The sequence below is a fragment of the Nelumbo lutea genome, chromosome 3, assembly GCF_056320005.1.
Source record: "Nelumbo lutea isolate HS-2025 chromosome 3, American lotus-T2T, whole genome shotgun sequence".
In the NCBI taxonomy this organism is placed as follows: Eukaryota; Viridiplantae; Streptophyta; class Magnoliopsida; order Proteales; family Nelumbonaceae; genus Nelumbo; species Nelumbo lutea.
In genome coordinates this window covers 28,802,284-28,829,587 of record NC_142686.1, presented here as the reverse complement: position 1 = coordinate 28,829,587, position 27,304 = coordinate 28,802,284, and the positions used below count along the sequence as shown (strand labels likewise).

The following is a 27,304-nucleotide window of genomic DNA, read 5'->3' as shown; positions in this document are numbered from 1 at the left end:
TTCATTGCGAAGATGATCTATTTGGCTAGTGAACGTTCAAAAAATTATTTTTCTTTTTTTTTTTAATTTCCTTATTTTCTCTCATTCTTTTCCTTTTGCTTTTCCCCAGCTGTTGTATCTGCTTTTGTTATGCTTTATATCAGTGGTAGGTAAATTTAGGGAGTGGGGACGTGAACTTGTTTACGAAAAGAAGATGATAGTGGCACGTTCTCTGCTAGGGTTTAGATTCTTATGAACTCGGAAGTAACTCTGTTATTGCACTTGCTTCCATCGTATCGTCTAGTTCTGTTTAGGCAAGAAACAAGATGGTGGCTATTGAAATTTGTTTTCGTTTTAGGTTCATTGCGCTAGGGGTGGGCTGTGGGTCGATTAGCTCAATATGGTTGTGGTGGCAACTCGGTTGAGTTGGCACTGAATTGTTCCACTTGTGGAGTTGGTGTAATTGATTATGAGAGCTGGGATTTAATTATTTTCAATTACATTAATATCTCAACGTGTAGAATGGTAAGTGTCATTCATACATAGGAGAAGAGAATGAGAAATGAGTTAATATTGACACTTTTTGTTTCTGCTTCGTGGGCTATACTCTGTTAACTTTAACTAGAAAAAAACTAAAGTGGGGCTGAGTGTCAAGAAGATCGTACTTACTCTTCTGCTTGGCCTGCTTTGGATTAGGACCCATCTTGAACAATGGTGAACTCGTAGAATCAGAAGAGAGGACACAATAGAGATAGAGGGAGAGAGAAACAAATGAAAGAGATTCGTTCTTCAAGGAGATGGGTCTCTAATGGATTGATATTTCATAGATAAGATAATTTAACTTGCATGTTTTCTCTCATTTATAGAGAGACTTAAGAGAGACTAGGAGATTAACAATAGATTTCTCACTAGTGGGCTGTTAAGCCAAAGAAAATTCTTTTTTATTCTCAAGTATCTAAACCAAAAAGACATTTAAACATAAGTTGAAATTGAAATTTAAATATTAAATAATTCCCCTCCATGAAGATAACCGAACTCTGAACCATTGCATGCAAGTACATGGACATGTTTATTGATGTAGCATCAAGCACGTAACGGCCAGTTTTCCTTTTGGCAGGAAAGAAGGATGCAACGAAGGCTAAAGATGTTATGGAATGCAACAGTTTGTCGAGAGGGGATGAAGGCAGCCTTCTGAAACAAGCAAGTTTTTGCAACTCACTAGGGAAGAAGAAAAAAGGGAGCTCCATTAGTAATTCTGAGTCTGATGCAATGGTTAGTCTCAGTGGTTCCCCTTTTCCACTTTTTTGTACAGACAATGTAAGGATATTTGTAGTTTAGAAGGTGAAGCATCATACTACTTCTTTCAATTGAATTTCTTTTTCTGAAAGTCAACAGAATTAAATTCTATTCATTATCAGAAAAAACCTTGCTTTCCAACTGATAGATATCGAGGACAATTACAAGCAGCTTACAGTTTTTAACTATGTTTGTGCATATATATATATGTATGTATATATAGATATAGATATATATATTCAATTTCTCTCTAGAATAAATGTATCCTAGTGGCACTTTTATTCATGTGTTATTACTGAGGTCCACCCATTTTACTTGATTTCAAGTTCCATGTGCTAGCTGGTATTTGTTCTATTCTCTGTGAAGTATTAAGAAAAGGTCTGACTACAGCAACAGTCAATTATGCTTTCATTTCCCACTTCCTACCTATTGATGACTTTTAATTGTTTACGTATCCAGCCAGAAGATGGACAGAATGGGAGTGATAAACAAGATATAAACATGAAAGCTACATTTGGTGCAAAGGTAGTTGGAGCTAGAGGTCAAGATCCAAATAAAAGCTCTCAGCTGGAAAGAAAAGTTGAGGAGCCAATTATTTCCTGTACTTATCCTGATCAGGAAGAAGATATGGATGAGTCAGACTGGGAGGATGGTTCTATACCCGTCTCAAATTCTAGATCCTATCATCTTAATAATCTCACAGGGGAGGTGACTGTTGAATTCAGTGAGTCACTGTCTCCTGCTAAGCGGAAGTCTATTCGAAGAGCTTCTGTTGAAGACAAGGTAACTCAAAAAGCATTATGTAACATTTTTGAAAGTTTTGTTGGGGATTTTATTCTTCTGATTGCGACTTTTCTTTTATGAACAGTTTTAAGATTTTTCCCCTTTGCCATCCTTCCAGGAATTGGCTGAGCTTGTGCATAAGGTGCATTTGCTATGCTTAATAGCACGAGGAAGATTAGTTGACAAAGCTTGCAATGATCCTCTTATTCAGGTACTTCCTTGCATTGTGCAATATAGAGGCATGGAATGCTTGTGTACACTTTCAATTCCTTGTTATTTTGTTTTCTCTTGTTTAGTCTATTGTTACTGTTAGGTAACTGCCTAACTCGGGAATTTTTTGAGGAAGCCTGCCAACTGAACGAGAGAGAGAGAGAGAGAGAGAGAGAGAGAGAGAGAGAGAGAGAGAGAGAGAGAGAGAGAGAGAGAGAGATTGTATTCCCAAAATCAATAATTCCTCTTCTGGCTTCCTTTTGTTATTTATAACACTTCCGATACAATTTTGTTATATCAGCCTCTCCACTTGTCCAATTTGTTGTTTAGTTTGTTCTAGTGGTTGGCTGTTAGTTACATTACTTAAAGGCTGACGTGGCATTTTCTTGTACACTTGTTTCTCTATTCCCTTTATTTGTGTCTCAACAGTCCCTCCTCCCTTGAAAGCGACCTTGCCCTCAAGATCAAGATGTGGAAATCTATTCTGTAAGTCCAAGTAAGGTTCCCAAGTTGCATCTTTAAGTGGGAGACCTGACCATACCACCAATGCCTCTGGTTCGATGTGATTCCCTTTGTGTATCCACTTGAAATCCGTTATCTAGGTGGGCTCAGTTTGGACTTGGCCATCTTCTGAGAATGGTGGGAGGGTGGTTGTTGTTATTGCTCCTGTTTTTGGCCATTTTTTTAATAGAGATACATGAAATACAGGGTGCAATTTTGATGTTGCTGGAAGGTCAAGCTTGTATGCCACAGACCCAATGCGTTCTACAATTCGAAATGGGCCGAAGTACCTTGGGCTCAGTTTGTTCCACCTGTGGCCTGCTATTGAAACTTGCATGTATGGTTGTAGTTTAAGGAAGACTTGCTCCCCAATCTGGTGTTGGACAGGCCTATGCTTTCTGTTGTAAGAGTCTGCCATCCATTGTTGGGCTCGACGGAGGTGGGATTTGAGATCTCGTAACACCCTATCCCGCTAGAGGAGTTGGTCTTCCATTGCTGCTACTGCTGTGGACCCTTTCTCATATGGGAGTAGGGGAGGTGGGTCCCGTCCATATAGAGCCCAGAAGGGAGTCATTCTTGCTGCAGTGTGATACGTGGTATTGTACCACCATTCTGCCCAATGAAGCCACTTGAGCCACTGACATGGCCTATCCCCTACATAGCACCTTAGATAGGTTTCCAAACTCCGGTTGACCACCCCAGCTTGCCCATCTGTTTGAGGATGGTAGCTGGTAGATTTGAAGAGTTTCACTCCCTGTAGTCGAAAAAGTTCTGCCCAGAAACGATTCATAAAAATTGGGTCGTTGTCTGAGACAATAGAGTTAGGGGTACCATGTAGTCGTGCCACCTCCTTAGTAAAAATCTCAGCCACCATTGAAGTTATAAAGGGGTGGGAAAGAGGGAGAAAATGACAGTATTTGGTGAATCTATCAACAACTATGAGAATGACGGACTTGCCATAGGAAATGGGAAGCCCCGTTATGAAGTCCATGGATATATCTGCCTACACTTGTGTAGGAATTGGGAGTGGTTGTAGTAGACCTGCTGGAGACTGGGTATCAGCCTTATTTTTCTGGCAAATGACGCATTCGACTATGAATTTTTGGATCAAATTTTGTATGCCTTTTCAGTGGAATTGGGTGGCTAGTCTCTTGTAAGTGCGCAAAATCCCTGGGTGTCCTCTTGCTGGTGATGAGTGAAACACTTCAAGAAGTTGTTGAATATGGGCTGAATCTTGTGGTATCACCATTCAACGTTTATACAATAGCAAGTTATTCTCCACTGTGTACCCTGGGTGGCTAGTAGGGTTCTCTTGGACCTGTGAACGCAGCTTGTTCAGTTGTGGGTGTCTTTCAGCTTCTTCCCTTAACTGATTCATGATGGAACCCGTTGGACCCGTGAGAAGTAATGGAAATAGTTGTGGTTGGCGCGACAACGCATCCGCCACCTTGTTACTATGCCTTGCCTTGTATTTAATGGCATAATCGTAGCCGAGTAATTTGGCTATCCATCGCTGTTGTTCCAGGGATAGTACGGATTGCTCCAACAGAAATTTCAGGCTATGGTGGTCAGTTCGTATGATGAACCTCCTCCCTAGAAGGTAGGGTCGCCACCTCTGAACTACGAGAACAATTGCTATCAGTTCACGTTCGTATACTGACTTGGCCCATTTTTGTGCTGTCATTGCTTTGCTGAAAAATGCTAGTGGCCTTTCTTCTTGCATGAGGACCACACCTACTCCTTGGCTTGATGCATCGCATTCAATGATGAAGTCCTTTGAGAAGTCTGGAAGTGCGAGTGTCGGTGGGGACAAGACAGTTGTTTTGAGCATCTCGAAGGCCTGTTGGGCCTCCCTAGTCCAGTAGAAACCATTCTTCTTAAGTAAACTTGTCAAGGGGGCAGCAATCATTCCATACCCTCTGATGAATCGCCGGTAGTACCCTGTTAGACCCAAGAAGCCCCGTAACTCCTTAACATTTTGAGGTTGGGGCCAATTTATCATACTTGAGATCTTTTCCGGGTTTGTTGCTACAATGCCGTTTTCAACTACGTCTTTTAAGTAGTGTACTTGAGTCTGTCCCAATGCGCACTTTGACTCCTTTGCAAAGAGTTTATGAGTCCTTAGTAGTTCCGAGGTGATTTGTAGATGTATTAGGTGTTCGTCCCATGTAGCGCTATATACAAGTATATCATAAAAAAATGAGTATAAATTTGCGCAAATGAAGTCGAAATATGTCATTCATAAGTGCTTGGAACGTAGTTGGCGCATTGGTCAACCCAAACGGCATGACCAAAAACTCATAATGCCCCTCGTGTGTACGAAAGGCGGTCTTGTGGATGTCACCCTCATGGACCCGAATTAGATGATATCCCAATCTCAGGTCTAGTTTAGAGAATATTGTGGCTCGGACGAGTTCATCTAGTAGTTCATCGATTACCGGTATGGGAAATCGATTCTTCACAGTAATGTTTGTTCAGGGCCCTATAGTCTATACAAAACCGCCATGTCCCATCCTTCTTTTTTACAAGTTATACCGGCGAGGAGAATGGGCTTTGGCTGGGTTGTATAATTTTTCCATCAAGCATATCTTGCACTTGTCTCTCAATCTCTTGTTTTTGAAAATTGGGGTAACGATAGGGCCTTACATTTGTGGGTGCCGTTCTGGGCAGCAATGGAATGCAATGATCATGGGCATGTCTCGGTGGTAGTTCCTTAGGCTCTTGGAAGATCATTGAAAACTTTTGAAGTAGCTGCTGTAGTTGTATGTGGGCTTCTTCGGATCTGCTGGAGTTACTTCCTTGGGCTAGAATTGGACCGTCCCTGTGGGAGTCTATCTGCATTAAAATGATGTGGGCTGGGTCTGCTGCCTGTTTTTTCAGGGTGGCGAAACTAATGGGTCTTGGATCCTTGGACAACTGTCCTTGAATATGCACCTATGAGCTGCTCACTTGAAAGTCCATTGTGAGACGGGCCCATTCACATATCACCGGCCCTAGTTGCCTTAACCATTGGACTCCGAGAACTACATATGCTCCACTGATTTCCAGGGGATGTAGATCTACCTTGAACTCGTGTCCTTGTATCTTCACTTTTAATCCTGTGCACGTACTGTCGCACACCAGGTTGCTCCCATTAGCTATGTGCACCCGGAATGCTGTACATGGTTGGACCGGAATCCCTAGTTGTTTGACCAATGTTTGGGTAATGAAGTTGAGAGTGCTGCCACTGTCTATAAGAACCGACACATGGCGCCCTTGTACTAGTCTGGTTACTCTCATAGTTTGAGAGGAGGCAAGACTGGTCAAGGCTTGTAGGGATACTTCCGGGTATTCCTTTGTCCATTGCCCCCATTCTTGGTTGTCCACTGGCTCATCAATGTCTGTTGATTGCTCGACGTTTTCGGTTTCGGGTTGAAGGAAGAATACTTGCGGGATCTTACAGCGATGGCCCGGTCCAAATTTGTCTCCACATGCATAACAAAGGCCCTTTTCTCGTTGGGCTTGCATCTTAGCTCATGTTAACCTCTTGGCTAAGTTGGGGCCTGAACTAGAGTTGGCTTCCTTGCTTGTGATTCCTACTCCTGGTCTGGACTCCGGTACACCCAAGATACCCGGTTATGGATTCGGTATACCTGATCTAACCGCAGCTCCCAAAGGTCGATTAATCCTTCTTGCCCGATTCAGTTTGTCTTCATGGAGTCGAGCTAAGGCTGTGCGTCAAGAACGGTGGTGGGTTGCATGGCTTTAACCTCCAGCCATAATTCTTCCCCGAGTCCACCAACAAAACTGCCGACAAGTGCGTTTTTTGGCCACCCTTGCACGCACACAACTAACCTTTCGAATGCCATATGATAATCTTGGACGGAGCCGGTCTGTCGTAGCTTAGCGAGGATTTCATCATAGTTTTCAAAAGCCGAGGCTCCAAATCTCATGGTTAAGGCATCAGTGAAGTCCACCCATGTGGCTCTTGGGTGCTGTCGCCGGTACCACTAATACCAGGCGATTGCCTCCCCTTCCAGGTGTGCGGAAGCTAATGGAACACGATCAGGTCCCTGCGTATCATGGTAATCGAAGTACCTTTCAGTTTGCAGAAGCCAGGACGTGGGATCTCCCCCTGCGAAGACGGGAAACTCGATTCTTGCCGTTCTTGATCCGCTTCGATGACTGATGTGACTGCGTTCTTCCTGCCCTTCCCGATTTGGCACTGCGAGAGAGAGAGAGAGAGAGAGAGAGAGAGAGAGAGAGAGAGAGAGAGAGAGAGAGATTGTATTCCCAAAATCAATAATTCCTCTTCTGGCTTTCTTTCCTTATTTAAATTCTGTTATATCAGCCTCTCCACTTGTCCAGTTTGTTATTTAGTTTGTTCTAGTGGTTGGTTGTCAATTACATTACTTAAAGGCTGACGTGGCCTTTTCTTGTACACTTGTCTCTCTACTCCCTTTATTTGTGTCTCAACAGTTACTTCTTTTGTTAATATTGATGCGACTTAGGCGTTTTCTTCTTCTAATCTACTATTGTCAGTCATATCTAGTTCACATGAACTCAGTCACATCTGTTTTTTTTCTTGTACATGTGCATGTCTTTTACTTTTTGGAAGTCGATCATGTTTTTTCATTTCAACCAAGGAGACATCATCTGCAACTCCTCATGCAAGATTCTTCATAATTCCATTAATCTCTTTTAAGGATTTTGCAGCTTTATGGATACTTTGTTTTTACAGTTCGCAATCTACATTAAGCACTTTTGTATATAGTTTACCAAATGAGGAAAAATGTCTTTAGTTGGCAATCCATATCTGACTGGTTGACTTTGTCCTTTGGTGGCAGTGGCACAAACTCTTTTTGGGTTCATAAACAATGACTATTCCTCTGAAAATTTTATTATAATTTGTTTTCTTTTTTAAATTTTATCTCTTGTATCCACCAAGTAATACAGGGTTTGCATGATATGTTAGTTCTAAGGAGATTCACTTTCTTATGTCAGGCTTCATTACTTTCACTTCTTCCAAAACACCTAATGAGGATAGCAGAAGTCCCAAAACTGACTGTTAATGTATTGGCACCTCTTGTCAGTTGGGTATGTGCTATTTCCATTTGAAAATCTAGTTAATTTCACTTTCAGTTTGTTGATGTTATTCCTATAGATTATTTTGATTCCTTATGGATGCTTATGTATATCTGCAGTTCCATGATAATTTCCATCTTAAAGGCCCAAGCAGTTCAGATTCAGATAGATCCTTTAAGGCTGCCCTTGCCCATGCTCTTGAAACACGTGCAGGGACAGCAGAGGAGGTATGTTGATCTTGTTTCTAATATCATGCAACTGAAAGTACATATTAAATTACTGAATTTTATAGTTTATCTACTTCTGAAGAATATCGGCCTGGCAAACACTCGACATTGTCTCCTGAAGCAATGATGGTCTTGTTAGGGCATAATTCATGTGATGTGTGTGCTGATTTTACTAGCATTCTTGTCCATTCTCTACTTTCTTTTATACAATAATTGTATGGAACATTTGAAGTGTGTTATTGATAAAAAAAAATTGTGTGGAACATTGAAGATGACCAATGATCAATTGGGAATAAAGGTCAATAAACTATTTCAAATTAGAAATGAATGTATTCAGAGAACTTAGGGTGAGCTGCAAAAGGTGATAAATTTTGAGAAAGTTGGTTAAGATGGTTGGGTCAACTGGTCAAGTGTCATTATGTGCAAATTGACATTAGAAACAATGAACTGTGAAACATAACAACCTAATGGATCAAATGCAGGTCACCTGAATAGAGCACCATGCAGCCTAATGTAACGAATAATTAATCATAATCATGTAATTCTACACAAACTATGTATTGATGAGCTATGAAACTTTGATTTTGTTTAAAACAAATAAGGTCAATTTAAGCTGGAGTTGACTAATTACATTATTACATTTTCTCAAGAAGGCCCATTTTTACTACAAACTGGAGCTGCTTGTGTTACTCATTTACTCATGATAACCATTGATGATATCTTATTTTCAAATTATGTTTCATAATGATTGTCACATTAGTCTTTGATATTAAGCACCTTTTAGACTTAGCCAGATGCCTTGCTTAGTCTCAAATACACATTTAATAAATTTACATTAATCTCATTGAGTTGAAGGTTCCTTAGCCAGAATGTGCATTTCTGTTCTATTGTATTTCTTAAACTGGCCAAGAATCCACATGCTGCTTTACTTGGACGTTTTTACTCATTATTCACCCCAAGTAGGATTGGAATACCTAATCATAGGGCTGTCAATGGGTTGGATCTACCTGACAGATCCGAATTGACTGAACCAGTTATGTTTGTTCTGGTTCTGTGATTTTGTACCGATTAGTCATTGGATCAGGACCGGTTCTTGCTGTTCCGAACTGATTCAGACCTGAATTGGTTATATAGTTAATAATATATAAAGGTCTCTTGTTTTTTTTGTAGTTTTTGTTATATTTTATATCTAAAAGAGTAAATTTCATAAACATAACAACACATTTTATCAACATATAAACAGTTTACTATTTTAGTTTCAGTTTTATTAAGGTTATGTTATCAAGATGAAGTTCTAAATTGTTATTATCATTGGTAATTATAGGTGCAATGTATAATTGGGTCTAATCAGGCCAGACCTGATTGTCCCAATTAATAATTGGTTCGGTTTTGCATCTTTCATATTTGTCCGATTAGTAATTGGAATGGGACTGATGCATCATGTCCCGAACCAGATTCCGACCTATTGACATCGATACCTTATACTAATAAGGTTCTGATGACAATGGTGTTTCCACATACACACACACACGCACGTGCATATGTTTTGATCAGGGATGGTATTTCTGTGCATATATCTCTGCTAGGGGTGACTGCTATGTCTCTGTAGGAAGGTTAGAGATTGAGAATGTTTTATTGTGGAAGAAGTTAAAAAATTTGTTTTTTTTCATTTTTTGGGAAGTTACAGGTTTATCCATTTTGCAGGTTGCTGCATTGTCTGTGGCACTATTCAGAGCTCTTGATCTTACAACCCGGTATGACACTGTTGCTTTTTTGGCAATGAACACAGCATGGGACCCTTGCAAATAGTGATTTTTATGACCATTTCTTTTGATGTGAATCTGAAAAATTATAGAATATGGTTGTTGATTATGTAGGCAATCTTCCACAGGATAAATATGCAAAACCTGTTACAATGAATGGAGCATGAATGAGCTTACTATGGTTTTTTTGGTAGGTATTTTAGGTGTGAGCTAGGGTATAAGGAATTAAGGATTATGGAATAGGGGAAAAGATTCAAAAAAAAGTTGAAAAATGTTTTAGTTCTATACAATTAGGAATAATTTTAGGATAGATTTCTTGATAGAATTAGGGTCTAGTTTAAAGTTGATTGTTTTGTACGAGGGATGTTCACTGATGAAATTAGGATGTTGGATGGACTCCTGATGGAGTGCTCCATTAACTAGAGTTTGTGAAGAAAACTAGGGCTATCATCTATCAATTATGGTGTAGGAATGTCAATTCATACTCTTCGTAATTCTCATATAATCATAATAATTGAAACATGCCCCCATTGTCTGGGGTAGGGGTAGGTAGATAGCCTGCTTTTTTCTGTTGAGATGCTTGGCACTATGTTTCTGATGTACTAGTATTTTTCTTTATGTCACTAACAGACTTGCTTGATTAGTTATCTATATATTATTTATCAAAAAAAGAGTTATATTTTTTTGATGAATAACTGAAGCATTTCATTAAAACTGAAATACCTAACTGCTCACCAAGATGGGCAGCAGGCCCAATTGTACGGGGCTAGCCCCTAAAATGAAGGAGCCAAAACTACCATAAAAAATACAGATTACAACCTGGCCCTGGGTAACCTCATTAAAGCTGTTTTCTTACCTCCTCTGCCCTAGCTAAAGAATCTGCCAATGTATTAGCACTTCTAGGAACCGAATTGAATGAGCTATACAAAAGCTAGAGGATGTGCCAATCTCACCATCAACCTGAAATTTCAAGGGGTCATGCTTGACTTCTCATCCAGCTGATTATTGTTTCACAGTCTTCCTCTATTTGCACATCCTTCATTCCTTTTTTTTTTTTTTTATCAGTAACCAACCATTTTATTAACTAACTAAAAGAGAACTGTGCAACAATACATTCACCCACTAGGTGATGAAAGAAAGAGTTTATCCTTCATTCCTTTCAACGTCATCGGTTTTAACCTTGAACCAAGGCCTGCAATTCAGCTCTTAAAGAGTTACCAATGTAAATTGGCCCATAGCAATTCAGTAAAATATTACCATTGTTGTCCGTAATTGCACATTTGCACCCCCAACTTCTGACTCACCAAAGCAATTCAGCCCTAGTTGCTTGATCAGTTATTGATAAGAAAAGAAAAAAAGGAATCACTTTCTTTCAGCACTGGGTATTAGCTGGGTCATGCCAAGCACTGTGAAGGAGCTGCTGAATAGCTGGGAGCTGCAGGGACTGTTAAAGCTCGCAAGAAACATCTGGGAGACCATTCTGGCTACTGTTATTAGCTTTATATGGACAGAGACAAACAAAAGGATTTTCTGTAACACACGCAAAGATTCAGAAGATCTTATTGCTTTTGTCTTTGGAAAACTCCTGTCTTGGGTCTCGGCTGTCAAGGGGTTTCAGACCACCCAACTGGGGGCTAGGTTGGGTTCTGGGAATTTCTGGAATTTGTAATGGCTTGAAATCCATGCTGTCTTGACCTAAAAGATAATTTCGAGGGGACCCTCTTGTATTATTATCTCTGATTTAACAAATTTTTACCTTACCTTTAGTCAAAAAAAGAAAATCAGAAGACTTGTTTAAAATGAATCTTACTTGTTTTTAACACCTTATAAACAAAATTTTTCACCATAAAGATAAAGAAGAAGTTAATAAAGACTGAAACTACTAAAAATATAGAAATGAGGCAAGTGGTGAAGTTCTGGAATTGTACAACCAAACTGTGGGCAACCCAATTTCAGATTTTTAATCTTTTTGATGAAGGTAAACTGTGTGTGTTTGTCTACATATACACACTGGTTTTATCTCTTTTTGGTTTTCATGTACATAGAGGTTCTGTATTGTCAGGCTTTACAAAAAGAACAAGTACCGGGACATTCCTTGAAAAGCTGCTACATTGAAAGCCATGATATAAGTACTGCTTTACTTATAAACAAACACAAGAGTACCTACTGCTTTTCTAAGGATCAGATCTTCAGAGGAAATGTTGTGTTCAAAAAATGTCAGTTCCACCCCAACCATATTGTCCATATAATCACAAAAGGCAGCATAGACCATAAGATGCTACTGCATTTGCTGAGCCCCTTTAATGCTGGACCAAAAAGAGAAGATGTAGTTTTCTGGGAAGCACCGATTCAACCTAAAAATCAGAAGTGATACCAAAGAGTCTCCCTAACTCTGCAAATCTGTATTATTATAGTTTCCTGAATAATCCATGTATTCTTTCTGTGTTTTTAAAAAAGTTCAAAATTTGGTTTGCTTTGTTAAAGATGTCAATATGTGTATGATACCTGAATACTATGCTTAGTAGTAATAAGAACTTGGGAATCTAGAATATTGTCTGCTGATTTTCTTTTTAACTTATAAATAAATAAAGGTAATCTGAAGTACATATTGCAATTTAGCAAAAGCAGTACAACAATCGCAATTGTGAATATATTTCAGGTTCGTGTCTGTGCTGGATGTGGCCTCTCTTAAACCAGAAGTTGACATGCCTGGCTGTTCAAACCAAGATGCAACTAGGAAGGAGATGGGGATTTTTAATTCTTCCACATTGATGGTTTCCAGGCTGAATCAGGCTGCATTGTCTCCCTCTCCCATTCAGTTATCATTAGACAAAACAACGCCCAAAGGAGACATTGCCTATGAATCTTCTCATAAAGGTAAATGTGAAATCACAGAAAGAAACTAAACATTCAAGACCAATGGATATAGTGATATTGCACTTCCTGATTAGTTGAATGACATAACTGGGTTTTTAGATTCGAAGGCAAGCAATGATAATACTGAATCATGTCTTACCAAAAAAGCAGAAGGTTCAAAGAGGAAAGGCGATCTAGAGTTTGAGCTACAATTGGAAATGGCTCTTTCTGCCACTGCAGCAGGTATTTGTGAGAGTGATGCAGGCCCAGATTTAAAAGAGCTGCATACTACATCAGGTTTTCCTTCATTGAGAAGGTTGAAAAGAATTAAAACTGAAGATTCCATAGTTTCTTCCCAAGGAGTCTCTACTGCACTTGGATCAAGAAAAGTAGGACCTCCACTGCATTGGGCAGAAGTCTATTGTAATGGAGAAAACTTGACAGGGAAGTGGGTGCATATTGATGCTGCCAATGCATTTCTTGATGGTGAGCACAAAGTAGAAGCTGCAGTAACCGCCTGCAGAACGTCTCTGAGATATGCAGTTGCTTTTGCTGGGCATGGGGCCAAAGATGTGACTCGCAGGTTTTGCCTCCTAATTTTCTATGTAAATTTCATTCATTTTTATAACTTTATGGTAAATTAAATGACAATATCAATTCCAATAGATTTTTGAGATGAAAGATCGTACAGGTGTTATTTTATTTTCAATGTTGTGTTATGAACCTCTGAGATTGGGCAAGTATCTCATCTGTTGACAAGTGCTACTTAATTGGAAAATTTGTCTTTTTCTACTTTATACAAATGGAGGGCTTATTTGTAATTTACTTTTATTAGTATAAAGATCGATGAGAGGCTATGCTCAATGACTTAGGCTCTCTAACTGTGCAAAATCTGTATATGGTACACAGATAATAAAGAAAGAAAGAATAGAGCAGAAGAGAGAAGAGAAAGAACATTGCAAGAATGTGAAGAGAGTACCTTCCGACTGAGAGAAAACTCAAATCTCCCAGTTGGCCAGGTAATAACTGAAAGCAAATATGTATATATATACTGTTTAAGAACTTATTGTGTTTCCTAAACTACCCCATTTAAGTAATAATGAAAATACATGTATATCCCTGATCTAAATGAGAATAGAACACCATAAATAACATATTAGCTATTCTCTCAATACTCCCCATCAAGTTGGTTTGTATATATGTTATATAGGCTCAGTAAAGAATTTCAAGGTTAGCAATAAACTCCAATCCTTCATTTATCAAAAAAAAAAAAAAAACTCGAACCATTCCATCATTGAGACTAAGTCTTGACCATCCCAGCCTGACTCTATATCATTAGTTTGGGTTGGTTGAGAGCATTTCTGGGCTTGGGTTAGAAAATTTAAATCTGATGTATGCTTGAGTTGGACTTGGATTAGGGTGGGTTGACCTGATCCCAGCCCAACATCGTACTATGGGATTATATTTTTGTATGCTTTCATAAAGATGTTTAATGGCCTGGAGAGTTTGTTTTAGGCTGGTTGGTTTTGAGTCTTTCCAAACTTTAATTAATGTGTTCTTTTAGGATAAAGCACTACAACCTGAGCAAATATGCCCCCACTTAACCTGATTTATGCTTGGATTTAACAGTTTATAGCTTGGGTTAGGGCGAAACCTTAAGGTAGCTGTTTAACTCTTGGGGCTGTGCTTGAATTCACCCTTGGTCCAACTAATCAGATAGGAGCCTTAAGACAAAGAAATTAAGGAAAATGAGAGGATAGAGATAACTTCTGATTGTTACTATCATGGCAATCCTGGAACTGGAAGGCTGGTTGTAGCACATTCCTATGGGACTCTAATGTGGTGGAGGTTGAAGTTGCCCTTGAAGAATTATAAAAGTTCTCCTTTAGTCCTCCTTCACCTTGGACCGGTAATTGTTGGAGAAGATTTAACAAATTTTATAGCACGGGGATTTAGGAGATAAAGAGGCCTTTGGTAAATGGTGAATTTCATTAAACATAGGTAGATTTATAAAGGTGGTTACTATTTTGTATAGACACAAACAAAGAAGTTTTAGACATTACCATTTTCTAATCACATTTCTGAACTTGCATGAGTGCGTAATGTCCCAGGTCTGAATTTGAGCCTGTTAATCGACCAATTTTTTAAATCTTTTCCTTTTTCGTAAATTACAAAGACCCCCCTGTACTATGGGGTCTGTGACAAAGACCCCCCTGTACTTTGTTTTGTGACAAAGACCCTCCTGTACTATGACCGTGAGACAAAACCCCCTTCCATTAGCTTTCCGTTGAAATCCGCCGTTACAATATTTTTTAATTCCCATACTACCCTTGTAATAAAAAAAACACTGCTCAACTTCCCTGACCTCACGATACACGAACAGCAGTGTGATAAGGGGAGAGAGGGAGATTGGGGATTACCGCCACTGCTGTTCTCTACCTCTGCAAATGGGGTTCCACCAGGGTGTCGTACAAGACAATCCTCTGCAAATCCTTGGGCCGCTTCCATTTTCCTTTCTTCAACACATCCTGGAAGAAGCTCTTCTTCATCATCTCCTGGAAGAGAATTTTACTAAATGAATCAGAAGAGAGACTCACCAATGCTTTGTAATTTTCCATGGGTTTCTGGTTTACTGTTTACTTCTGAAGCTTCATCCATGAAAGGCCAACAAATTTGAAGAAGTGAGATACAAAACCAAAAGAAAAATAGTACCTGAAACCAGGAACTAATATCAGCAAACTTTAATTGGAGATGACTTACTTGGAGGTGATTTTCTAAGATCTTGATCAATCACAGGACGAACAAAAACAGAGTGTCGCTGCTTATTCACATTTGACGAGATGGGTGCCGGTTTATCATGGCCCCGTTGAAGCTTGCTTTCCTCATCCATGGCTCTTTTCAGTTTTGCAAATTTATGGGCAATTAGGGAGTGGTCTGCAATAGGTGATGGCTTTTTATTCAGAATTGGGGAGATGGGTTTCGGTGTTTGATTGACCTGTGCAATCTTCTTCTCTTCGTTCACAACCTTTTGGGGTTGTACGGGACTTGGGGAAATTACAGGCTGATTTGGAACAGAGGGTGGCTGTTTATTCACAATTGGAGAGAGGGGCTTTCGTGCTTCATCAGTCAGTCGAATCTTCTTCTCTTCATCCAAAACCTTCTGAGGTTTTACGGGACTGTCAACAATTGCAGGTCGGTCTGCTACTGGGGTGGGTTGTTCATTGAAGTTGGAAGAGGTGGAAATTGAGGTTTCATGGACCTGATCAACCTTCTTCTCTTCATTAATGGCATTTTGGGGTTTCCGTTCTTCCATGTTAATTTCCTTAACATCAAAGCTCTTCTTCTCTATCTCAATCTCTGCAACATCGTCCTCATTATCCCAATCACTTTCTTCAACACCATCAACCCCATCACTGTCCAAACCTTGTTTTTCAGGAGATCCAATCTCACCCACATTACTATAACTGGTTGAAATTGTCTTCTCCTTGCAAACGCCGAACTCATTGCAATTCTCTTCAGGAACCTTGGGGGACTCAGATCTAATCTTCTTCATCTGAATTGGGCTTCTTTCAATCCCATCAGTCAGCATTCCAAGCTCCTAACAAGACTCGTCAGAAGATCGAACCGACTTGGATCTCGTCTTCCTTAACTGAATTGGGCTCTTCTCTCCTCCCCAATAGCAGCCGGAAGAGCAACCCCTCCTCCTCCACTTCCACTGCCGCCTCCGCCTTTGAACCCGTCACCGACTTCCACCACTGCAACTGATTGCAGTGGCGGCGAATCCACCACCGGCCTCTCTCTCTCTCTCTCCATCTTTTATTATTCATGTTCTTTTTCTATTTCTGATCCTTCCCACAGTTGTTGCGCCCTCTGTCACTGCCGAATCAGTCGCTACCCCCAGCCCAGTTTGTCTCCATCATCTTCTCCCATTCTTCCATCAGTCCAATGGACAATAAGAAGCCTCCAGGGAGGGATTTGAAGGAATAATTGTTAAAACTTGGGGAAAGGAAGAGAACAGGACTCTGTAGAATCTGCTGCATTTGGGTTTTGGAGCACTCCCTATATGGGAGGAAGAGAGATCTGGGGAGAGAGAGAGAAATGTGGGTTACCGCCACTGCTGTTTGTGTATCGTGAGGTCGGGGAAGATGAAGTGTTTTTCTCCCAATTGTCTACAAGGGTAGTATGGGGATTAAAAAATATTGCAACGGCAGATTTCAACAGAAAGATAACGGAAGGGGTTTTTGTCTCACGGTCATAGTACAGGGGGGGTCTTTGTTGCAAAACAAAGTACAGGGGGGTCTTTATCACAGACCCCATAGTACAGGGGGGTGGTTGTAATTTACCTTTTTTTTGGATAATGAGAGAAATGGTGGCTTGTCTCTAGGTGGGGTGTTGTGATGAACTTTATACCACAGATGATTGGATTTTTCTGAAAAGATTGTAAATCCTTGTTTACTGTGGTTTTCTTTTGATATTTGCTGCAAATAATTGTAAATAGGCTGGTATAGCTTGCGCTAGACATTCATAACTTATATGTTGTGTTTCTGATTATAATGAGAATCAATAAAATGTTCTTCGTACATTTCAGGTATTGTATGAAGTGGTACAAGATTGCATCACAACGTATAAATTCACATTGGTGGGATACAGTTTTGGCACCATTGAGGGAGCTGGAGTCACATGCAACTGATGGTGTAGTCCAGTTGGAAGTGCACCAGGAGAGTGCTTCAACTCAAAAAGATCTTCAAAGCAATGAAAGCATGGCTGAAATGTCCAGTAGGGAAGTGTCTAAAGAGCATGGTGCAAATATCAATGTGGAAATTTCCACACAGAATTCTACAATTGCTACCAGGAACGTTCTTGAGGATATGGAGCTGGAAACTAGGGCATTAACAGAGCCTCTTCCAACTAACCAACAGGTATGAACTAATAAAGTTGGATTTATGGTGTACAACTAGATCATAATCACATTATGGGTTTTGCATCCTGGCCCTGGTTGGTTGTTTCAGTACTTTTCTTTTTGTTAAATTCAGGCATATAAAAATCATCACCTTTATGCCATTGAAAGATGGCTTACCAAGTATCAGATACTTCATCCAAAGGGCCCTATACTTGGTTTTTGTTCTGGTCATCCAGTCTATCCTCGATCATCTGTCCAGATGCTACAAACAAAACAGAGGTGGCTGCGAGAGGGGTTGCAAGTTAAAGAAAATGAGCTTCCTGCAAAGGTCTGGGACATGGGACTACTTTTGTGGTAATTAATATGTGGATTCATATGGTATTTCACTGTTACAGTTCATGAATGCCAGTTTGTTGGTGCTTTTCTTCAGGTGGTTAGACGTTCTCTAAAACTTGTCAAAACTCAAGATTTGGAGTTTGGTAATTGTAATGAAGATAATAGTGAAGGAACTCTTGAACTTTATGGAAAATGGCAAATGGAACCATTATGCCTTCCTCAGGCTGTTAATGGGGTTGTACCAAAGGTGCAAGCTTTTCTATTTCTCATAGATGTTATTAACTTTTAGTAAAATGACCTTATCACATAAATGATCAGTAAGTGTTGTCTTTTTTTTTGCAATGAATATTGTAGTCTTTTGTTTACTATTTTACGGCTGTTATCTCTCTATGGTAGGAACTTAAATGCAAGTGGAAAGTTGGAAAATTTGTCCAGTTACGTAGGACAGATGGAGGGAACTAAATGGATGCTTGAAAGGGGGGGGGGTAGAGAATAATGGATGATCGATATGGGAAGGACATGAATTACAAGAAGAAAATAAGATAGAGTTGTTGATCCAAACACACTTCAGTCATGATTATTTTAGCTTTCTATGTATTTGAATCAGAAAAGAAACAGTTGCAGCACCAAAAACTAAGTAGAAAGAAGAGGAGAAGAGAGATAGGGAAGAAGAGATGGTGGGCTTGATAGAGACCCCTATTAGTCTATATTATACTTTATGTAATAAAAAAATAGAACTACATGTCTGCCCCTTCTTAGGCGGTAGCAGTTACAATGTCTTAAAAGTAACAGGCCCATTAGGGCCAATAAAGAAACGTAACAGCCCACTAATGCCCAACAAATATAAACATAAAAGCTCACTCCTTTCTACAGATAGGAAGCGATCCTTGAGTTTGCCATGCCAAACAATCTTTGTATATCAAATACACACTTGAAAAGAGGGAAAGAAGACCTAATGAATTTAAAAGATAAATCAACTAGGAGCCAGCAGATAGACTTTTCCCCAGCCTAGGGAGGAAGGAGCGGGTGTGCTTTTTTTTTTTTTTTATCAATGATGGGATATACACATTTTTTTGAGAAGAGGTAAAGTATTAATTCATTAAGAAAAAGCAACATGATCCATGTGCAACCAAAGGCTATACAGTGGGAGATACAACAAACATTAGATCACTATCCCATTTGTCATTACAAAAAGGTTTTCAAATTGAAAGAGAGAACTAAGGGGAATACTATTCCTTGATAGATGTGCAGATGGCAAGGATAGAAGCATAGTTTTCAAGGCGTCTAGGTGACACTGGGGTGCCTAGTCGCCTAGGCGTCGCCTTGGCGATAAAAATATGACTTTTGGCTAGTTTCCTAGTTTTATATACCATTCAGCATGTATGTTAATTGAAAAAATAGCAATTTTCTTTATTAAGAACATTAAATTTCCTCTAAAAATGTGCAAATCATCACATCAAAAAGATAAAAATATTTTACATATATTAATTTCATTATTTTAAAAAATAATACTACTATAATAAGTATTTAATAGAGAAAATTCATATTAATTAGCAGCTAAAGATGGTTATCAACTTTATATGATAAATATTCAAGATGGAAAGTAAAATAGAAAAAAAAACAAGGATGGAGTTTCTGTTTTATTTAATTAGAGAGAGAGAGAGTAGAAAAAATAACTTTATTATTCTATTCTGTCTTTCCTCTTTCTTTTCTTTCTTTCTTTCTTTCTTTTTCTCTTCTCAAAACCCTTTGATCTTTTAAATATCAATAGTAAAACATTAAAACAAAGTATAATTGATATATATATATATATATAGCATATAATAAAATGTATTAACACATACATTAATAAGATATAGCAATATAAATGATATTATAAAAGGTGCCCGCCTTGTCATTTTTGTTGCCTAGGCGGGCGCCTAGTTGCTAAAAGTCAAGGTGTTTGGGCGAGGCGCCCATTAGTCGCCTAGGTGACGCCTTGACATAGAAGTTTCCCAACTATTTTCTGCCACACTTCCTCTTCTTGACAGCCTTTACTTTGAAAGGGCCTTGAGTTTCTTTCCTGCCAAATTGACCAGAAAACAGATCCTGTGACCATTTTCCATAGACTTTTCCCTCTCTTACTCAGACCTTGTATCCACCAGCCTTTTACAAAAACTTCTACTGTTGCATGGCAGCAACTTTTAATGGCAAATATGCCAAAGATTTTCACCCATATGTTGTATGTAAAACTGCAATATAGCAACAGGTGGTCAGCTTATTCTTCTACTCCATTACATAACATGTAAACAGGTGAGTCAATTGCCATTATCCTCCTGATCAGGTTATCTTTTGTAAGAATCTTGTTGAGATAGGCAGACCAAACAAAGAAAGGCACCTTTGAAGGGATATGCTTGCTCCAGATTATATGCCAAGGGAAATCCTGCATGTCCTCTTGAGTCAATTTATTATAAAAAGACTTTACTGTGAACTGACCCCTTTTATCTGCTGACCACAATCTTCTGTCCTCTGAGTTGAAATCAATTTGCATGCTATACAAGTTCTGAAGTAGCTGCCCAAAAGGTTCAATCTCCCAATCATTCAGAACTCTTCTAAACTGCAGGCTCCAAACCTGATCACCATTTTAAAAATGCACATAATCAGCCACTTTTGTCTCCTTGTCCACTGCAATTGCAAACAGATCTGGAAAATCCTCCTTTCACAAGCTGTTTCCACACCAGCAATCCATCCAGAACCGAACCCTGCATCCTCTTCCTACTTTAAACTTGTTTTCCTTGCTAAAAGAACTGTAGCTCTTTTCAACCCCTTTTCAAATCGAGCAACCAAACAACTGATTTGCCCCTCCTGGATCCTACCCCTCATTTCTTGTCCTGTACTTTGCTTGAATTACTCTTTTCCATAGACAGCTCCCTTGTTGTCCGAACCTCCAAAACCACTTGCCATGTAATGCTAGGTTTAGTTCTTGAAATCTTCTAATACCCAATCCCCCATTCTTCTTTGATTTGCACACCTTTCCCCAATTGACTGTATGAACTTTTTTTACCATCCTTCCAGCCTCTCCATAAGAATTCTCTCATTTGTCTCTCAATCTAAGAGGCTATCCTTGCTGGAATTGAGTATAGCGATAATAGATGAACAGGTAAAGAAGACGGAACACTCTTTGTTAGAGTAATCTTACCCCCTTTTGATAGGTACCTCACTTTCCATCCAGCCAGATTTTTCTCAATCCTTTCCACAATTGGTTCCCAAATAGATTTAGCATTGCATTTGGCACCCAAGAGCACTCCCAGATATTTTAAAGGGAACTTGTCCACTTTGAAACCCTAGGAATCAGCCCAGAGTTGCAAATCTTGTACCTCACCTACTGCTACCAGCTTACTTTTGTGCACATTCAAACGTAGTCCCGAGACTACTTCAAACCACCATAGCATTGCCATCAAAAAATTAAGTTGCTCCTGAGAAGCATTGTACAGGAAAACCAAGTCATCTGCAAACTGTAGCAAGGGAATGTATAAATTGTTCTCTCCCACCGTAAAACCCTCAAAAGACCACTCGATACTGCTCCCAGAGCCAATTTTCCCAAAACTCCCATCACATAAAGAAATAGTAGGGGAGACAAGGGGTCACCTTGTCTTAGACTCCTTGAACTCCTGAAATGACCAAAACTGAGGATGAAGGAGTTGTAACAAACGCCTTCTTCCAATTCTTCCACTTGGAGGTGAAATTCTTCCTCAGTATATTATCCAAGAAACCCCAATTTATGTGATCGTAGGTGTTGAGCAGGAAGGAAGAGGAAGAAGAAGAAGAAGAAGAGGCAACTGAGTTGAGGCCTCAAAAGTTCTACTTTAGTTGAGTGAAGCATTGTATTTATACTATACTGGCCGTACAACACAATAGGACTGCAAAATTACAAGAATACCCCTGTGGGCACTAAACTTGTGTACAGTACATATAATACACCTGTCAACACTCCCCCTCAAGTTGGGGCATAGATATCAATCATGCCCAACTTGTCACAGAGACCTTAGTGTCTGGAATGGTTTAGCCCTTTTGTAAAGATGTCTGCTAGTTGGTCTTCAGAGCTGATGTATGGAGTGCATACTTCGCCTGTGATGATTTTCTCTCTGATAAAGTGCTTGTCAACTTCAATGTGCTTTGTTCTATCATGTAGTACCGAGTTGGCAGCAATACTTATAGCTGCCTTGTTGTCACAGAGTAGAGTCATGGGTTTACCAACTGGAAAACCCAACTCTCCCAATAAATTCTTTATCCACATACCTTCGGCTACTCCGTGTGCCATTGCACGATACTCAGCTTTAGCACTGGATCTAGCTACCATGGTTTGCTTCTTACTCCTCCAAGTAACAAGGTTCCCTCCTACAAAGGTGCAGTAACCACTAGTAGACCTTCTGTCACTTTGAGATCCAGCCCAATCCGCATCTGTGTAAATTTCAACTCTCAAATGTCCATGTTTCTGGAATAATAAGCCAGCACCCGAGAACTTCTTAAGATACCGTAGTATTCTCTCCGCTGCTTCAAGATGAGTGGACCTAGGTGCATGCATGAACTGGCTGAGGACACCAACAACATATGCTATGTCTGGACGAGTCATAGAGAGATACCATAGTCTCCCTACAAGCCTCTGAAATTGCTTCACATCCTTAAGAGGTTCACCTTGGCTGTCACTTAACTTGTGGTTGGGGTCAATGGGAGAGTCAGCTAGTTTAGCCCCAATCTTTCCAGTGTCCTTAAGCAAATCTAGGACATATTTCCTTTGGGAGATGAAGATACCATTTTTTGATCGGGTAACCTCAAGTCCAAGGAAGTATTTTGCGGGTCCTGGATCTTTCACTTCGAACTGAGTGGCAAGGAAGTCCTTCAAACTTTGAATTTCATCCTTCTAGTCACCAGTAACAATTATGTCATCCACGTATACTATTAGGGCAACCATTTTACCTTCTACTCTTTTTACAAACAGTGTGTGATCTGACTGACATTGCTTGTATCCCCTTTGCTGAACTGCAGTATGAAATCTGCTAAACCAAGCTCTTGGAGATTGCTTCAGCCCATATAAAAACTTCTTCAACTTGCACACCTTTTGTTCACTTCCTTGAGCCAAAAAACCGGGGGGTTGAACCATATAAACTTCCTCTTCAAGGTCACCATTCAAGAAGGCATTCTTGATGTCAAGCTGATGTAGCCAATTCAGATTGGCAGCAAGAGAAAAATGGACTCTAATAGAGTTCATTTTGGCAACAGGGGCAAAGGTTTCAGCATAATCAACCCCATACACTTGAGTAAAACCCTTTGCCTCTAAACGATCTTTATACCTCTCCACGGTTCCATCAGCCCCATGCTTAACAGTGAACACCCATTTACATCCAATTGGATCCTTTCCCTTAGGGAGATCAACTAGTTCCCACGTGCCATTCTTATGAAGAGCATCAATTTCTTCCTTCATGGCCTTCGTCCATTCTGGTACTGAGAGAGCTTCTGCCATATTCTTGGGAATAGGGATACTGTCAATGGAGGTAAGAAAAACACGAAATGAAGGTGAGATTTTCTCATAGGAAACAGAATTGGAAATTGGGTGTTTAGTGGTGCACGACCTAACACCTTTCCTGTGGGCAATGGGAAGGTCAAGATCATTAGCAACAGGGAGGTTGGGAATTAAGTTACCTGAGTGAGTATGATCTTCCCCCAAGGAATTTGATGGCATTTGAGGTATGACTTCTAGATTCTCCACAACACTTGAACTTTCAAGGACTCAAAAGACAAATGACCCAGACGACAATGCCACAAATACATTTTACTCTTTCTGAACTGACTCATAGACTCTGTAACATGAAGGCCAGCCGTATTCTCCAGCATATAGAGTCCATCAACCATACATCCCCTACCAATCGTCCTCCCCGAGGCCAGATCCTGAACCACACAATAGGAAGAGAAAAAGGTCACAGAACAGTTTAAGGAATTTGTAACACTACTGACTGAAAACAAATTCATAGGGAATTTTGGAACATGAAGAACATTAGAAAGAGTAAGGCCGAGGGGAAGAGAGAGAGTTCCTTGACTAGCTATGGAAGTGTATGATTCATCAGCTAGTCTCACTTTATCTCTTCCAGAAAGAGGGTGATAAGTTTGAAAGTAAGAAGACATACTAGTCATGTGTCTTGACGCTCTAGAATCAATGATCCATGGAGAGTCAAGGTCGTGAGAAGCAACATGGAAAGCTGTGGCAGGATTACTTGATGTGGATGCAAAAGAGGTGGTGGGAGGAGCATCCATTTGGCGAATAGCTCTACCATAAAGATCCAAATGGTCACGGAAGGAGTTACAATATTCTCCCTTGGGTCAGATCCAGAGTAGCTATGTTGGCCATGTGGTGTTTGAGTCACAGTAGAAGTGGAGGGCTGATTCTCCCGAGTAACCATATTGGCCATGTGGTGTTTCTTTGTACCTTGTTGCCCGGGTCTTCTAATTACATCTGAGCCTAGCTTCTTAGGTAGATCTTGAGCCCACTTTGGTTTTCCATGGAGATCCCAACAAGTATCCTTGGTGTGCCGGGGCTTCTAACAATTAGTGCACCACAAATTTTCCTTATCTTCTGCTTTCTTCTGGAGATCCCCTCTCTTGGAAGAAGGGCCACCACTAGTAGATGAACCCCCCTTTGCCGCCAACACAATTGCATCTCCTCCGGTGCTGTTCATCAAGTTTCTTCTGCTCTCTTTAGACTGGACAAGAGCATAGACCTCCTGAATTGAAGGAAGATCCTTAGAACCTAGAATTTGTACTCTAATGGATTCATAGATAGGATTGAGACCATGTAAAAAGGCAAACACCCTTTGCTGTGAGACAAGTTTCTTGTACAGTTTTGCATCTTCATCACACTTCCAATCAATATTCTGGTAATGGTCCAATTCCTTCCAAACAGTTGTCAAGTCAGAGTAATAAACTAATAAACTCCTCTCCCTCTGTTTACAAGTAGATGAAGCTGCTTGCAGTTGATAAATCTTGGCATAGTGTCGAAGTTCAGAATATGTGGATTTTGCCTGTTCCCAAATCTCATTTGCAGTTTCAGCCCACATGAAGTTCCTCCTTATTTGCGGTTGCATGGAGGTCAAAAGCCAAGACATAACCATGCTGTTCTCCTGATCCCATCTATCATGTTCTGCCTTTCCAGAAGTTGGTTCTTTGATTCTTCCATTTATGTAGCCTATTTTTCCCCTTGCAGTTATGTATAGCTTGATCCCCCTTGACCACTCTAGGTAGTTTAACCCATCAAGAGGAACAACAGCCATAGGGAAGGATAGGTCACTGTTCCCACTCATTCTATTCAGCATTGTGGAGATTCCGGATGTAGCTGAATCTTCACTATTCATGATTCTAGGTTTCGAAGTACACAAAACCAAAGGCACACTGCCTTACAGAGCTGCTACAGTCCACAACTAGGCACTTGCAGATTTTCGGTTTCACAGGGAACCAAGCACAAACACTGCAGCAGCAGTACTAGGTTGTACGACCTACACTGTGTAGGAGTCCACAGAACAATATACGAATTGCACTTGCAGTGTAACCAGGTCTGAATGACCTACAGTTTTACAACTTTAATACAGCTTCTCAGCTGAAAAAAAAAACAGTAGGAACAACAATATGAGTGGTGGTTCACTACACCTAATCGGCTGATATCCACTGGCAGCTGTACAATCACTTAGGGTCTAGGGTTCATCAACAGTCCCTTAGAGAGCAGAATAGAGCAGCACACAATCGGAGGAAGGGGGACAGTCCCTACTCAGATTTTGGGACATTAACAGTCGTACAAGAAGAGAACCATAAACAGAAAAAAAATCAGTTCAGTACCTAGGTCACTCGAACTGTGAATAGGCAGTACAGTCATGGACTTAAACTTCTCTTCAAATCAGAACCTTCCTTCGTACATCTGGGATGGTTTTCTACAGTCTTCTTAGCCGAGCAACTCCAATTACCAGCACCTAAGGCTGAAGGATGAAGGAAGAAGAAGAAAAAACTTGTAGCATAACCCTTTTTTTGCGCTAGGAAGTTGAACAATCAGCTTTCTTGTAGCAGAACCCTACTCGGCAGTGGAGACTAGCAGCAGTACTAGAGAATGCTTCCTCTTCCTTGCCTTCGAGCATCAGGACTAAGCTTCTACGCAGTAGTGGAGAGAGACCTCGGCTGGTTGTTTTCCAGGCCTGGACAGTTCTGCTCTAATACCATGCTGAGCAGGAGAAGAAGAAAGGAGGAAGGAAGAGGAAGAAGAAGAAGAAGAAGAAGAAGCGGCAATTGAGTTGAGGCCTCAAAAGTTTTACTTCAGTTGAGTGAAGCATTGTATTTATACTATACTGGCCGTACAACACAATAGGACTGCAAAATTATAAGAATACCCCTGCGGGTACTAAACCTATGCACAGTACATATAATACACCTGTCAACAGTAGGCTTTTTCAAGATCCATTTTACACAACGGTCCAGCTCTTTCACTCCTAATTCAGGAGTCAATTAGTTCGTTTGCTATTAGAACCCCATCTACCAGCTGCCTTCCCTCAATAAAATCCCCCTGGAACTCCGGAATAACATAATCCATGAAGGTGTGTGTCACAACTCCAAATAAATAGTGCAGAAGGGGAATGAATAAGGAGATCCATGAATAATACAAAAGGGCAAGAAAAAACTCCAAACAAAAAGTTAACAAACAAACCATAAAAGGAGAACCATAAACTGGGGAAAGAGTTGTATTGCAGGTGTTAACATGCAGGAGGTTATTGGTGGATTAGCTGAGGTGCTTGGTTGTGAAGTTAAAAACTGGCCCATAAAGTACTTGGGTCTCCCGGTGGGTGGGAATCCAAGGACTAAGGGGTTTTAGAAAAAAATGGCCTCTTGGAAAAAGGAATTATATCTCATTGGAAGGAAACCTTGTTCAGAGCCACTCTAGCAAATCTCCTGGTATACTTTCTCTCTATTTTTCGGGTCCCTATTAAGATTTCTAGGCAGCTAAAAAGATTATGAGAGATTTTTATGGGAACCAAGGGTTGAAAAGAAGGATCATTTGGTTAACTGGGTACAGGTTAGTAGGCTGAAGGAAAAGGGGGGACTTGGGATAGGTAACTTGGTTCAGAAGGATCTAGCTCTTTTAGGGAAATGGTTGTGGAGATTCCCACTTGAAAGCAAAAGGCTCTGACATAGGGTTATTAAAAGTATACATGGGCAATCGGACAATGGCTGGGAGGCAAAGGTAGCCTTTAATGCAACTTCAACCTCTCCTTGGAAAGCAATCTATGAGGTATATCCCATCTTTCTCAATCTTATTCGGTATGATGTGGGTAATGGTCTAAAAGCCTTGTTTTGGAAGGATATTTGGCTGGGGGACAATC

At 40.1% G+C, this 27,304-nt stretch overlaps 1 protein-coding gene across 4 annotated transcripts in view; it reads left to right on the top strand.

Annotated features, from left to right (window-relative positions):
• Positions 1-27,304, top strand: part of RAD4 (DNA repair protein Rad4 family) — a 46,901-nt gene that overhangs the window by 377 nt on the left and 19,220 nt on the right. Inside the window, exons 2-12 of one of the 4 annotated variants that reach the window (XM_088977541.1) lie at positions 1,097-1,251; positions 1,735-2,058; positions 2,177-2,269; positions 7,753-7,845; positions 7,953-8,060; positions 9,765-9,814; positions 12,483-12,700; positions 12,851-13,262; positions 17,268-17,598; positions 17,713-17,907; positions 18,010-18,162. In XM_088977541.1, coding sequence (XP_088833667.1) covers positions 1,097-1,251; positions 1,735-2,058; positions 2,177-2,269; positions 7,753-7,845; positions 7,953-8,060; positions 9,765-9,814; positions 12,483-12,700; positions 12,851-13,262; positions 17,268-17,598; positions 17,713-17,907; positions 18,010-18,162 — 2,132 coding nt within the window. Of the gene's footprint in view, positions 1-1,096; positions 1,252-1,734; positions 2,059-2,176; positions 2,270-7,752; positions 7,846-7,952; positions 8,061-9,764; positions 9,815-12,482; positions 12,701-12,799; positions 13,263-17,267; positions 17,599-17,712; positions 17,908-17,988; positions 18,163-27,304 lie in introns of all 4 variants that reach the window. The other 3 variants (XM_088977540.1, XM_088977539.1, XM_088977538.1) reach the window with 3 other exon arrangements.